Source organism: Phyllosticta citriasiana (assembly GCF_038021145.1).
Source record: "Phyllosticta citriasiana strain CBS 120426 chromosome Unknown IWZ02scaffold_13, whole genome shotgun sequence".
Classification (NCBI taxonomy): Eukaryota; Fungi; Ascomycota; class Dothideomycetes; order Botryosphaeriales; family Phyllostictaceae; genus Phyllosticta; species Phyllosticta citriasiana.
The window spans coordinates 186,125-199,036 of record NW_027117290.1 but is presented as its reverse complement, the minus strand read 5'-3'; the positions used below and the strand labels follow the sequence as shown (position 1 = coordinate 199,036).

General features: G+C 56.0%; 8 protein-coding genes across 8 annotated transcripts; 5 read left to right on the top strand and 3 right to left on the bottom strand.

Moving 5' to 3' along the window:
- Nucleotides 1-68: 68 nt before the first annotated feature.
- IWZ02DRAFT_383829 (orotate reductase) lies at nt 69-1,894 on the top strand (the record flags this gene model as incomplete). The annotated part of the gene is made up of 3 exons (XM_066765297.1): nt 69-989; nt 1,046-1,666; nt 1,727-1,894. The coding sequence occupies 3 exons, from the start codon at nt 69-71 to the stop codon at nt 1,892-1,894; spliced, it is 1,710 nt and encodes a 569-aa protein (XP_066619541.1).
- A 307-nt stretch (nt 1,895-2,201) lies between these two features.
- On the bottom strand, nt 2,202-2,591 carry IWZ02DRAFT_383630 (ParB/Sulfiredoxin; the record flags this gene model as incomplete). Its single annotated transcript, XM_066765288.1, has 1 exon — nt 2,202-2,591. The coding sequence occupies one exon, from the start codon at nt 2,589-2,591 to the stop codon at nt 2,202-2,204; it is 390 nt and encodes a 129-aa protein (XP_066619540.1).
- Nucleotides 2,592-3,102: 511 nt separating this feature from the next.
- Nucleotides 3,103-3,694, top strand: IWZ02DRAFT_471403 (uncharacterized protein; the record flags this gene model as incomplete). The annotated part of the gene is made up of 3 exons (XM_066768873.1): nt 3,103-3,132; nt 3,167-3,378; nt 3,439-3,694. The coding sequence occupies 3 exons, from the start codon at nt 3,103-3,105 to the stop codon at nt 3,692-3,694; spliced, it is 498 nt and encodes a 165-aa protein (XP_066619539.1).
- A 1,731-nt stretch (nt 3,695-5,425) lies between these two features.
- IWZ02DRAFT_383336 (uncharacterized protein) lies at nt 5,426-6,437 on the top strand (the record flags this gene model as incomplete). The annotated part of the gene is made up of 5 exons (XM_066765270.1): nt 5,426-5,673; nt 5,726-5,786; nt 5,855-6,092; nt 6,143-6,298; nt 6,346-6,437. Coding segments are annotated over 5 exons (795 nt in total), but the record flags the coding sequence as incomplete, so codon positions are not given.
- A 766-nt stretch (nt 6,438-7,203) lies between these two features.
- On the top strand, nt 7,204-8,352 carry IWZ02DRAFT_459841 (uncharacterized protein; the record flags this gene model as incomplete). The annotated part of the gene is made up of 2 exons (XM_066768111.1): nt 7,204-8,101; nt 8,155-8,352. A coding segment is annotated over exon 1 (424 nt), but the record flags the coding sequence as incomplete, so codon positions are not given.
- A 622-nt stretch (nt 8,353-8,974) lies between these two features.
- On the bottom strand, nt 8,975-10,039 carry IWZ02DRAFT_65631 (uncharacterized protein). The gene is made up of 2 exons (XM_066771020.1): nt 9,356-10,039; nt 8,975-9,298 (listed from the first exon to the last, which is right to left on the bottom strand). The coding sequence occupies exons 1-2, from the start codon at nt 9,847-9,849 to the stop codon at nt 9,202-9,204; spliced, it is 591 nt and encodes a 196-aa protein (XP_066619536.1). The 5' UTR covers nt 9,850-10,039; the 3' UTR covers nt 8,975-9,201.
- Nucleotides 10,040-10,421: 382 nt separating this feature from the next.
- IWZ02DRAFT_435833 (GAF domain-like protein) lies at nt 10,422-11,144 on the bottom strand (the record flags this gene model as incomplete). The annotated part of the gene is made up of 3 exons (XM_066766479.1): nt 10,422-10,868; nt 10,976-11,080; nt 11,142-11,144. 3 exons carry the CDS (start codon nt 11,142-11,144, stop codon nt 10,422-10,424), a joined length of 555 nt encoding a protein of 184 aa, XP_066619535.1.
- Nucleotides 11,145-11,300: 156 nt separating this feature from the next.
- Nucleotides 11,301-12,573, top strand: IWZ02DRAFT_507570 (dienelactone hydrolase; the record flags this gene model as incomplete). The annotated part of the gene is made up of 2 exons (XM_066770423.1): nt 11,301-11,832; nt 11,945-12,573. Exons 1-2 carry the CDS (start codon nt 11,595-11,597, stop codon nt 12,571-12,573), a joined length of 867 nt encoding a protein of 288 aa, XP_066619534.1. The 5' UTR covers nt 11,301-11,594.
- Between the last annotated feature and the right edge of the window lie 339 nt (nt 12,574-12,912).

Below are 12,912 nucleotides of genomic sequence, written 5' to 3'. Positions count from 1 at the left end.
GCTTACCTAATCCTCGGATGACGCCCTTGCGCGTGGATTCTCAACGACGTCTACGAACAACTCCAGTCATGTCAATCCGCGCAAACGTGCTGCAAAAGCACGCAGTGCGCTGGGCATCTTTGCGCCCCTCCGTGTTCCAGCAGTTCGCTCACCAAAGGCCTCTCCCAATCTCTCGCTCCCGTCCCTCGACCGCATCCTCCCGCTTCTCCTCGACTTCCGCCGACAGCGCGTCCAAAGCAGCTTCCGAGGCCGCTTCTGAAGCCGCATCGAAAGGTGAGGCCGCTAAGGAGACTGCGAAGGAGACGGTCAAAGAGACTGCCAAAGAATCCGCCGCCGGAGCTGCTGGAGCTGCCAGTGGAGCTCGCTCATATTCCAGACGCCTCAGAAACCTTTTCCTTGGGACCACTTTCGTCATTGTCGGTGGAATCGGATACCTCTATGCCACGGACACGCGCGCGAGCTTCCACCAATATGTCGTTACCCCATTGATTCGCACTCTTTTCCCCGATGCAGAAAAGGCGCACAAAGTCACCGTCGCTACGCTTGGGACTCTGCATCGGTTTGGCCTCCACCCCCGGGAACGTGGCGACCCCGACGCTGCTGGCGACCTAACGATCACGGTCTACGGACACAATCTTGACAACCCCATTGGTATCTCTGCTGGGCTCGACAAGAACGCCGAGATCCCAGACGCGCTCTTTGCGCTGGGACCTGCGGTTGTGGAAGTTGGTGGCATCACTCCTCAGCCTCAAGAAGGAAACCCGAAGCCTCGCGTCTTTCGTATCCCTTCACAGAATGCCATCATCAACCGGTACGGTCTCAACTCCGAGGGCGCGGACAGTGTAGCCCAAAGGTTGCGCCAGCGCGTGCGCGAATTTGCATACCAATTGGGCTTTGGAATGGGCCCTGATGCTGAAAAGCTGGTCCTGGATGGTGCAGCTGGTGTTCCCCCTGGAAGTCTGGTCCCAGGCAAAATCCTTTGCGTGCAGGTAGGTGCAAAATCGGGATACCGCGCCACGGAGGGTGCTGATCCGGAGTGAACCAGGTGGCAAAAAACAAGGCTACGCCTGATGGTGACATTGAGGCCGTCAAGAACGACTACGTCTACTGCGTCGACCGCTTAGCCAAGTACGCAGATGTGATTGTCGTCAATGTTTCCAGCCCCAACACTCCGGGCCTGCGCACCCTTCAGCGCGTCGAGCCCCTGACCAGAATCCTCAGCGGAGTCGTCGGCTCGGCTAAGAATGCCGATCGCAAAACGAAACCTGCCGTCATGGTCAAGGTCAGCCCTGATGAGGATAGCGATGAACAAGTGTCTGGCATCTGCGACGCCGTCTGGGAAAGCGGCGTGGACGGTGTCATTGTAGGCAACACTACGAAGAAGAGGCCCGACCCTCTGCCACGAGGCTACATTCTTCCAGCCAAGGAGCAAGACACGATGCTAGAGACTGGCGGATACTCTGGTCCGCAAATGTTTGACCGCACTCTGTCGCTGGTGGGTAGGTACAGAAAGACGCTCGACAAGGGACCGCGTCTGCCTTTGGAAGAAGCAAAGGAGCCAGCTCAGGCGGAGACTGCGGATGAGGCGTCAAAGGGACAACTAAGCCTTCCTGATGCTTCTGACCCGCCATCGTCCAACTCCGACGACCTTGCAGAGTCTGCACCGGTTGTCAAGGCCACGTCGAAGACTTCGACCGTCATAGAGAGGAACCCCTTTTCTCATGAGCCCAAGGAGATCTGGGCGACGGGTGGCGTGTCCAACGGTGAGCAAGCCCTCAAGCTGCTGAACGCCGGTGCCAGTGTAGCCATGATTTACACGAGCATGGCCTACAACGGCAGCGGAACTGTGACGAAAATGAAGCAGCAGATGAGAGAAGAGATGCACAAGAAATAGAGTCCGGTACAGAGGATTGTGAGTGGCCATGCTGGCTGAACAGGCATCTTCGAATTGGACACCAAAATAGACCATTGCAAGCAGTTCAGAGAGTGTTTTTGCTCTTGTAAAATATTTGTGAAGTATGTATATTTCAGGTCTAGTTGACCAAGAGACCAAAAGATAGATTGCTATGAATCGTGGGTATCGCGTCTATGTGTTGCTGTACAATGTGTTCGCCATGAGAATGGCCGGCGTCCTACGCGAGTGTTAGCTTCCTGCCGCCCTGGATCGCAGGAATAGCGCACCAAAAACTCCCAAGTCCTCCTCAGTTCTCCTCGCCAACAATCCTATCCACACTACCACCCAAATACACCTTCAACATGGGCTTCGTAACCTTGAGGACGCGCACATCGACCATGTCGACGCCACCCTTGTCGTACGCCTGCAAGCGATGGCAGCCGCCAAAGGCAAAGTAGTAGTCCTTGTTTTGCGCCTTGGAGTGGTAGTGCAGGACATCGATGGGCGGCAGCTTGCCCGGCTCGATCTTCTCCGGGGCGGGCTCGGGCACGTAGGTGCAGGTTTCGCCCCGCAGCGTCTGCTGCATCGAGTCGACTTTGGCGCTGTCGATGACGGGTGGGATGGGTCGCAGGATGCTCGAGAGCGGGATTTGCGTGATGGGAAGGCTGCGCGATTGGACGGAGCCGGCGAGAGCCATGGTTGTGGTGGTTGTGGTGGTTGTGGTTGTCGCGTCGCGAAGGTAGTTTTTGGATTGTATTGTTTTAGTGTCGAGGTTGCGTTGGTTTCTGCTGTCGGGTAGTAACGTGGAAATGTAGAGGGCTGGAAAACATTGGTGCCTTTATAATTGCACTTGGGATGTATTTGGATTCTCCTGTGAGGCAATGGCAACGTCGAAATGGCATTATACGGAGTACGCGCCCGAAACTCTGCAATGACGTAGGGCGCCGACGCCGGATGGACCGGGCTGATTACTAATCATCCATGCCGCGTCTTCTCCCCTACGTACACCTTTCTGATCTTCGCTTCACGTGTATGTCTGCCTTCTTTTTGGCCTCATTCATCTGTTTGTCACTCTAATGCAGCTAGAAAAGTTGTCCCATGATGCGGCACAGCAGTGGCCGCCATAAGTACTTGTGCTGCCATTGTCTCACGCCCACGTCCACTGCGATCATTTTCGGAACGCCCTCAAGGAACTTGCAACCAACAGAATGCTTTTCTCGCGCTCCCTCGCTGTTCTCGTTTCGGCCATCTTCTGGCATTGTGGCTGTTCAGAATAGCAGCTACTTGACCGTGACCAGTCTCGTCACAAACGCCCGAAAAAATTCTGCGCTGGAATGCTGGAACTTCACCACGCCGTTATCCACTCCGTCCACCCCGGGAATATCCGGTTCCATGCTTTATGCATTCAATCTGTCTATAACCAACCAGTACACCGTGATACCAGCACGCTTTGACGGCGGCATCCACAATGCGCCAGCACCACAGTACGCAGCACCTTACCAACCACCACTCTATCCAGAGGTGGCATTGTCTCACAAAAGTAGATTTGTCTACTTCACCTCTGGACTGGCACACCTATCCTTGCCGCATGGTGATGACGAAGCGTGGGTTCTGGGCGGAGTGAATGGCCTAATTTTCGCGTACGACACTATCGGCACGGGCCACCAAACCACGTACCCTTCTGACCAAGCAACAATCGCTCTGGCTCTGCCGGTCGAGGGGGACAAGCCACCGCCATACACTGTGCTTCATCAGGGTCCTTGTCACCACGGGGCCACGCAGATCATATCGGATGCATGATCTTTTCGGCCCTCAACAGTGCGATGGACGAAATCCGAAAGCACCGTCTCTGCTTGACATTAACCCTCAAGCTATGATTGGTGAGCCACGAGGATCCATCTCCGCCCCAGCCTGCTGCGTTTGGCCGGGTATAAGGATCGCCGTTGACGATCCGCTACAACAGTCTGGCTTGCAGCGAATACCAATGCTTTGAATGATTTCTGCATGGACCGAATCCCGTCCTGTCTTGCGCCTTGGCTAACGCTGAAGAATGGGGGCCATTGAGAGCTAACAGCATTGTCAGCTCATCGAAGTACAGAGCAGCTGACCGCGGAATGGTATGGCAACTTGAACGCGCGTGTCTTGTAGAACCCATGAGTCTGACGAGCATTATTACGCATGCCAGAGATCTCCGCCATGGCAAACTTGGCATGAGGCGACTTTCTGCAACAGCAAGCCTCCTAACGAAGCATGTGGACTTTGATTGCCCCTTTATCAAGCTTTCGGCATCGTCGGCGTGCAGCATCGCAGTTTTTTCAATGTTCTCGCAGCAATTCCGCCCGTCCGTTGCCACAATGAGGCTCCTCGATTCGGACCGGCCCTCATCCGTCATCCAACAGCGAAGATCCCAGTTTCTCAGTTCGCCTTGCCGAGCGTTCACGGGCCTTCGCTCGGGAACTGCTCGTGTAGGAAGCACTCCGTGCGTCTCCCGACCACAGCCTGACTCGTAGAACCCTGGACCGAAGCTCTTTGCGGCTGTAAACGGGCCGTATCTCGCACCAAAAGATTCTCCAGCGTCCTCTTGTGGTCATGATCACACTGATCCAACGCAATGTGCAAGCGTTCAAGGTTGTGGAAAAGAGGAACAAGTTCCCCGGCTCGTGGAAGCTCGACATGGACCAGGGTGGTTGGACAGGCCGGCAAGTCCGTAGATCTGGTGAGCATCACGTACTGCTCGACTTGCTTCGGCACTTATTCTAGAAGCGCCTGCTAACGGAGCTTTCCAACATGCAGGAACCAAATGCATGGAAACGTCACTCGGAACCTGCATAAAGATCCAAAAAAACGTGCCATGTCCCCTGTCCTTAACCCTTTGAAGTACACGTGGAGCTACCCATGCACAGGCGATCAGGAAATAGGGTGGTGAGCTCTCGTCCGGAGTCTTCAACAACCATACATTTGTATCAGATTTCATTTATGGCGAGCAAAATCACAGTGTCAAGTCCCGCCTTCCAGCAGCTTCGCTACGACAAGAAGGATTTCAAACCGTTGACGTACGCTTTCGCATCGGCAGCGCAATCAACAGCTCTCCGACGACCGCAGTACGCCCGATTTCCTCGGAAAGCTCTCCTTTTTCGGGCCTGATATTGGCAAGAGAGCGCCAAACGGCCAGTTACAATCTGCTGCGGATGCCCAAGCCGCCTGCGCAGGGTCACCAAAGCTCCCACCAAAAAGGACCTCGAACTAGGCAATTTGCAACGTTCTGCCGGGCGGGACTTGGGATAAGCGATTGGAGATTCCTGCGTTTCATCCTAGCGGCGGCGCGGAGCCTGGTCTCCACTCCCTTTCTTCAAGTCTTGTTGGTCTTGCAGTCTCCGAGCCCAATTTTACCTCCTGAGCCACCGCGACCGACGAACATCACACAAAGATATTTACACTGCAGCCTTCGCTAGCCTTGGCATGTCGACGGATGTCAACGAGCTCTGAATACCCCTCCTCTTCATCCCGCTGCCGCGCCCGTCGACAACGGCCATGTCGGACCGCAGCCAACAGGTGCTGGCCATCAACATAGTCTTCTTTGCCATGACATGGATCGCCATGTCCCTGCGAGTCTACACGCGAGCTTATCTGATCAAGTCATGGGGCATTGACGACTGGGCCATGCTGTCGGCTCTGCTCTTGTATACTGGCTACCTGATATGCCAGGATGGCGGAGTCGTCTACGGTACTGGCAGACACGACGATGACCTCGAAAAGGACGCCATTGTGAAAGCCTTGCGGTTGGTCCACTGCGAATCTTGTTTCATTCCACTCTCGCTGACAGCCAAGCAGCTACTGGTGGTTTTGCGAACTCTTTTACACCCTCGCCTTGGCCATGCTCAAGGTTGCAGTTGTAAGCATGCCCGCCCGCGCCCTTGCGCCCCAAGCCTTGAGGCAAAAGTCTTATACTGTGATCGATAGGGCCTGTTTCTTTTGCGTATCGCGGTCAAAAGAAATCATGTCATTATCATCTACATTATGAATGCCGCCGTCCTTGTCCTCAGTTTTGGCTACTTTTTCGTCTTCATTTTTCAATGCAACCCAATAGAGACGTTCTGGACCATCAGGCCAAACAACGAAAATTGTATGGACCCCAAGGCCATCATCGGAATCGCCTACGCCGCCGCGGCGCTTGGATCCATTTCCGATTGGATATTCGGTACAGACACCCTTGTGGAAGTATACCTTGCCTTTGCTGAAACCTTTTAGGCATTCTTCCAGGATTCGTCGTCTGGGATCTCCAGATGAACATGAGGACAAAGGTTGTCGTGGTCTGCATTTTGGCTTTTGCTGCCATTGGTAGTACCGCGACCCTAGTCCGCATGCCGTACATCAGGGGCTTTGCAGCAAAGCACGAGTTTCTTTGTACGTCCATGGTCCCATGCGGGAGTGGAAGTACTAACTAGGACTAGACGAGTCGACCGACATTGCCATTTGGAGTACGATTGAACCAGGAATCGGCATGACGGCCGCATGCATCGCAACACTCCGACCTCTCCTCCAGCACGTTTTGCACCGCACCGGACTCTCGACACCCCGAGCAACCACCAGGAGCGCATCCAACTGGAGCACGGGCAACGCGCTCGGCTCGTCTAAAAACCGCACCGGGTACCTTCGCTCGCAGGACGACGGGCACACGCTCAACAACCTGCGGCCCGACTACGCCGCCACCGCAACCATCGTGACGGGACCTGGCACGTCGAAAAAGAGCGGCGTCGGCTGGCGCAGCAACGGCAGCGACGAGTCGGACAAGGGGTCCGACGACCACGTCGTCATCACAGGCGGCGACATCCACGTCAGCAAGAGCGTGCAAATCACGCGCATCGCCGAAGCCGAAGTGGACCTCGAGAGCGGCAACTCACACGACTTTTCGCTGCGACCCAGCATGAGCCTCAACCGGTCGGACGAAGAGACACAGCATGGCGGAGGAGGCTCAGGAGGCGGAGACGGGACGCTGGGCTCGTCGCAGTACCATCACGGCAGCGGCAGGAGACATGGCCGCAAGTCGTCGCGGTTGCAAACCAGCTCGTCGGACGAGAGCTTGGTGTAGCAATTACAGAGCCGCAGTCGGGTCATTGCGGCCGAGACTGCGGCGGCTGCGGTAAACGACGACGACGACGACTGCAAAATCACTACTACCATCAGTGACGATGATACGACGGCACGTAATGCGAGCAACTGAAGTGGGCGGCGGCGGCGGCTTTTTCAGCATCATCATCATCATCATCTCCCTCGGCGATTCCCTCCTCCTCATCCTCCTCCGCTTGTCGGCGGTCAACAAATCTCCTTTTTCTCTTTATTTTCGCGTTTTGCGAGAGCGATACCTGACGAGTTGTTGATTTGGGAGTGGTTGGTTGGTTGGTTGGTTGCATATGCATCATCAGCATCTGCTGTGAGTCTGGCGCACATGGCGTTTTAGTTGTTCCTTTTGTTTAGCCGACAGAGACACGGATGTTTGTTTCGTGTCCCTCTAATGTACAGAACAGTGTAGAGCCTGTCACGGTGGAGTAACGACAGGGCGTGGGGAAAACAAACGACGCGGAGAGGTGACGAGACAGGAAGAAGGAGATGGAGAGAAGCAGAAAAAGAAGATACCTCGTGGCATGGCTGCAGTAATCCATCTACTCATACATTCATTCATTGTCCACCAGTACCTCACTCTAACATCCGCACCTGATCGACTCCCAGAAAAGATGCCATACAAGCAAACAGCACATCCATCACTTCCAAAAACCCTCCTTACCTACCTACCTACCCACGTATCTACTACCTTCACAACTATGACCTTCCTCATCGGCCGCATCCGCCCGCCATCACCACGCCACACCACCCACCATTCCATCGCAGCACAGCGGCAGCGGCATAAATCCCGCTCCGTCACATCGTTCCCATCGCCTCGCCTCGTCCGTCCAGGTAGGCAAGCAAGCATCCTGACTCGCCTCTCCGTCCGTCCGTCCGTCCGCCCGGCGTCGATCAGCGCCGCGTTCACGACTCGTGGCGATTACGCGAGGGGGGGGGGGGAACTAATTGACTGATTTGGGTGGGTATGGGGGGTTTGGGCACGGGTTGCTGCGGTGGTACCCTATTGACCTCACTCACCTATCTGTCTATCTGTACATGTGAATTGGATGTGCGAATGGATCATGTGCTGGCTCTGTGGAAGCGGCTCTGTGCGCAGTCAGTCAGTCAGTCAGTCAGTCAGCCTCAACGCGGTGAGTTACCTCTCTCTCTCTCTCTCTCTCTCATCCCAACACCTCACCTCACCTCCACTCCATTCCAAACCCCATGCTCCACCGCCGCGCTGCGCCACGAGTCAGCCACCGCGTCCGTGATGCGATGCGATGCGATGCGATGCGATGCGATACGATGCGATGCGCTACGACTCAGCAGCACCATTGCGGCTGTCGATTACCGCGTCTTGGACTGGTGGACATTGCGGCCACGTGGTAGGTAGGTAGGTAGTTCCCTGGCCGCTGTCAGAGACGATTCCAGGCCATGGTGGAGCTCGAGCTACTGCTAGAGTTGAGTCGTGGGGATGGATGAGATTGGTGGTAGTGGTGGTGGCGTGGTGTGGTGTTCTCGGTTTTCCCCCCTCTCCATCGCTCGCTTCTGCCGCGGCCTCACTCTCATCGCTAGTAGTCATCGCTTGGGCGGCGTGAGTTGCGGGTTGCATGTACCGCTTCTGCCCCGCTGTTGACTGCTCTTCCGGTCCAGTCCAGTCCAGTCCAACATGGATGATGGCAAAGGAAGGAGAAGTGCTTTGTTTGTGTGCTAGTCGACATGACAAAAAGCAGAGGGACAGCGGATGGGTCATCGCCCACGCCACCCGTCTGGTTCCAACGCGCGCAATGATGGAACGTCCAAATTCTCGAATGCCGCGTGTATGCACGTCTTGACCCGAGGCTTATTTGGATACACCGCGCCTGTCTCCGAAAGCGTGCAGGACAATCGGCCGGGGCGGATTTGTGGGGGTGGTGCCCTCGTCCGCGACGTCTTCGTTCTCACTCTTTCAGTCAGGTCTTGTGTGGTAAGTCTGACGGCGATAATGACGAGGAGGAGCTTCCGTTTTGGAGAAAATGCACTTTCTGGCTGCGGCTTTCATCTGTTCTTGCTCGCGCATTTCGCTGCCTGCCGGATGGATACAAGATGACGGACGGAATTGAGAGGATTCTATTGAATAGACTCTTCATTCCAGGATCGTCGATTGGCAGATGCCAGACCAGTGGTGTGTCTGCTTCGCGCTGACTGAATGTGAGCCACAGCGCCTCCTACCGCCAGACCAGCTGGTGCCTCTGGTTAAGAGAGAGGTGTTTGGACGAATGGCAGCCGCGCTTCGTCTGTTGGAGTGGCTTCTGAGAGGGAATTCTGGACATTTGGGTAAGTGCGAGACACGGCTACATCAAGGCAGCTAGTCGACTGTACTGTACGAGGAGCAAGCGTGCTTGCCACAAGCGACTAACAGGACAGGAACATCGAATAGTGCAAGTCTCTAAGGCTCTGAAGTGTGCATGTGGCGTTGAAAGACGGGCGTCGGGGAGGAAGAGTAGAAGGGAGAAGGCGAACAAGGGGGCGAAACCACAACCATTATCTGCCTGCAGAGAGATTGGACAAGGAGCTGAGCGATTCGCAACGCTGAAGAAGGAAATAGAACTGAGATTCGAAACCGCAGAGCATATGCGAAAGAGGGGAGAAGACTGATAGAGAACGTAGAGGACGGAGAACTTGTCGCGCTTCAGATGACTGACGTGAAGCAAGCAAGCGTATTGACGCCGCCGACACACGCTCTGCCTTGCGGAAGTCACCAGCAACTCGCATCTCAGATCCATGCGATATCCTACCCACGCTCGGCAAAACGGCTGACTCGCCTCGCCAAAGCAGCAACCTCGCAGGAACCTCGCCAACGACGAAAGTGGCATGTTTCGCCCTCAGCCTGCAAAGCGCGAAAGCTAAAAGGCAGCGGGAGTGGGATTTGACTAACCCATCCTATTTCCGCGCAGACGTTTGAAGTTGTGACTTGACGGGCTTCCGTTTCCTCGTTGGCCGTCTGATGAGGAAACTTCGGCTTCGGCTTCGGATTCGGGTTCGGTTCGGTTCCTGCTGCTATCCGGGACGGACTCTGCGGTGGGTGAGGTTTCCTGGTTGTGATGTGGGGTTGGTTGGTTGGTGTTTCGACGCGCCCATAGTGGTGGTGTTTGGGTTCAACTTCGGGGGGGGGTTTGGCTGCTCGGGTTCGCGTTGTGGAGGTTGGTCGGGAGGTGAATGAGGCTCTGTATCTTGTCTTTGTGGGGAAGGAGGGATGATGGGGAGTGGTGTTGATTTGGGACCAATGTGTTGTGGGCCCGTTGATATGTATCAATTTGTTTGGAAGACATTTTGTTCGCAATGTGCGAAGCGCTTCTGTACCTTAGTTACGGGGGGTGGATGCTACGGATTAGACTCTCTTCAGCAGCATCAACAACTATGCGAATCCCACCTGATCTCGCCAATTCTAAAAGTCGCATCCCTCAGCAATCAGCTTCGCAACCTGCTCCAAATACTTTTGATCCTCGTCGTCGAACCCACCCAGCTCAGCACAATCCACATCGATAATGGCGACGCACTGCTCGCCCTGGACGATGGGCACCACAATCTCGCTCTTGCTGGCGCCATCGCACGCAATGTGGCCGGGGAACTGCTCGACGTCGCGGACCACCTGGGTCGCCTTGGTCGCGGCGGCGGTGCCGCACACGCCGCGGCCAAACTTGATCGTCTGGCACGCGACGTGGCCCTGGAAGGGACCGAGGATGAGTTGGTCGCGCGCGGCGGCCGACGCGTCGAGCACGTAGAAGCCGCACCAGTTGACGGCGCTCGAGGGCGCGGGCAGCGAGCGGTAGGCGTGGTAGAGGAGCGAGGCTAGGTTGGAGAGGTTGCTGTGGGCGCGCGCGCCGTCAGTTTGCTGTAGGTGATGGGCTGATTTGCGGTGTCGTCGACATACCAAACCTTGAGTCCGTATGAGCGCAGTTGTCCCGGGAATGTGTTGACATGGCTTCAGCCTCGACGTACCCAGTTCCTCTGGCCGTCCATCAGCGCGGCGGCTTGCTCGAGCACTTGGGCATAGGCTTGCGCCTTGGTGATGCCGCGCGCAAAGGTCGAGGACTCGGCGTGGACCTTGGTCGCGGTACAGCCGTCAGCCAAAATGAAAATCAAGTGTCGGCATGGCCAAAGGTACCATTGTGACGGAGGGTGGTCGTGGTGGATGTCGGGGAGAGCAATGTGGTTTGTAGAAAAATGGTGTTGAATCTGGTGCGACTGACGCCATGCAGGAACGGGCAGCGGAGATCAGCCGTAGGGCCGGCTCGCTCGCTCGCTCGCTTCAATTCCTTCGTCTCGACATGTCACGGCGCTCTCCGTCTCTCCGTCTCTCCGTCCATCTAGACCTACGGCGCGACAAAGGATTTCGGCTCGTTTGTCTGTCTGCAATTCGTCGCCATGACATGCATCTTCAGGAGTGACGGATATATTCCTCCTGAATTCAGCTAACTCCGTCCAACCTCCCTTCTGGCCTAACGCCTCTTAGCTACGATGCTTCCGGCGTCTCAAATACTTGGACCGCAGCTTTCTCTCTGGACGTGAACTGCGCCTGCTTTCCTGTCTCAATCCGTTCCTGAATTCTCTGTCAGCCATGATCTCGCAGTGTTGCATCGCCGGCGAAATCCACACGGGCACACCCGCTGGCCGCGTCGAAAAGGTCCACGGCCTCGACTGCTACATCGCCGAGCCACCAGCGGGCACCTCGCCCAAGGGCGTCATCATCGTGCTGCCCGACGTCTTCGGCTGGGCGTCGCCAAACTCGCGCATCCTGGCCGACTCGTACGCCGAAAAGGGTCCCTTCAAAGTCTATCTGCCCGAAGTCCAAGCCGGTTCGTCTCGTCCCGTTGGCGTCGGCGGCGGCGGCGTCATCGTCCGCCAACTCAAACATTCTTTAAAAATAAAAAGTCTGAGCGAACACGTCACACTGAAGACTTCTCCCAGGCAAATCCTTTCCCATTGACCTCCTGGCGTCTATTCATGCCATGGAGGCTACCGGTCTGGCCGCCGCCGTCTCGCGCGCCTATCACATGGCCCGCGTCGCCGCCTACTGGATGCCCTTCGCCTACGCCAACACCGAAGACGCCGTGCGGGCGCGCCTGTACCCCTTCATCGGCGCCCTGCGCCAGGAGCACGCCGACCTCGCCTTCGGCATCGCGGGTTTCTGCTGGGGCGGCTTCTGGGCGTTCAAGCTCGCCCACGACCGCGCCGCAGACCGGGTCGACGTCAACGGCGCGAAGCTGCCGCTCGTCGACGCCGCGTTTGCCGCGCACCCGTCGCTCATGAAGATTCCCGACGATATCGAGGCAATTCAGAAGCCGACGAGCGTTGCTGCTGCTGGCATTGACGCCCGCTACCCGAAGGAAGATGTGGATCGCACGCGCGAGATTTTGGAGCGCAAGATGCAGCTCGATGCGGGCCAGAAGCATGAGGTTGTGTGGTATCCCGGGTGCCATCATGGCTGGGCGGTGCGCGGCAATCTAGAGGATCCGAAGGAGGGTGAGGCGGGCATTCGCGCCGAGTTGCAGGCCATGGAGTGGTTTGCGGCGAGGTTTGCTGAGGTCAGGAGGTGATGCTGTACTTGTTGTTCACTGCATTTTTTGCACATTGGTCTGTATGTAACGATAGCGACGACTGCATTTTCAAATCTCGTTCCTAGTTACCTTTATCAGAGGCAGCTCACAAATGCTATCCTTCTCCCTCGCTCACCTGACAAGCTTCAAATGCTTAGCTTCTCATTCTACAGTGTTGCAACAAAGCACTCGAGTTCTTCCCATCCCATCCCATCCTCTTCCAGTCCTGCATACATCTAGTCAGACTCAGACTACACTCCCGCATCTCACCGTCTACACACTTCACATCACTCCTCCATCATTTGTGCACAACACCATCCTCTTCTACCTCAAAAAATC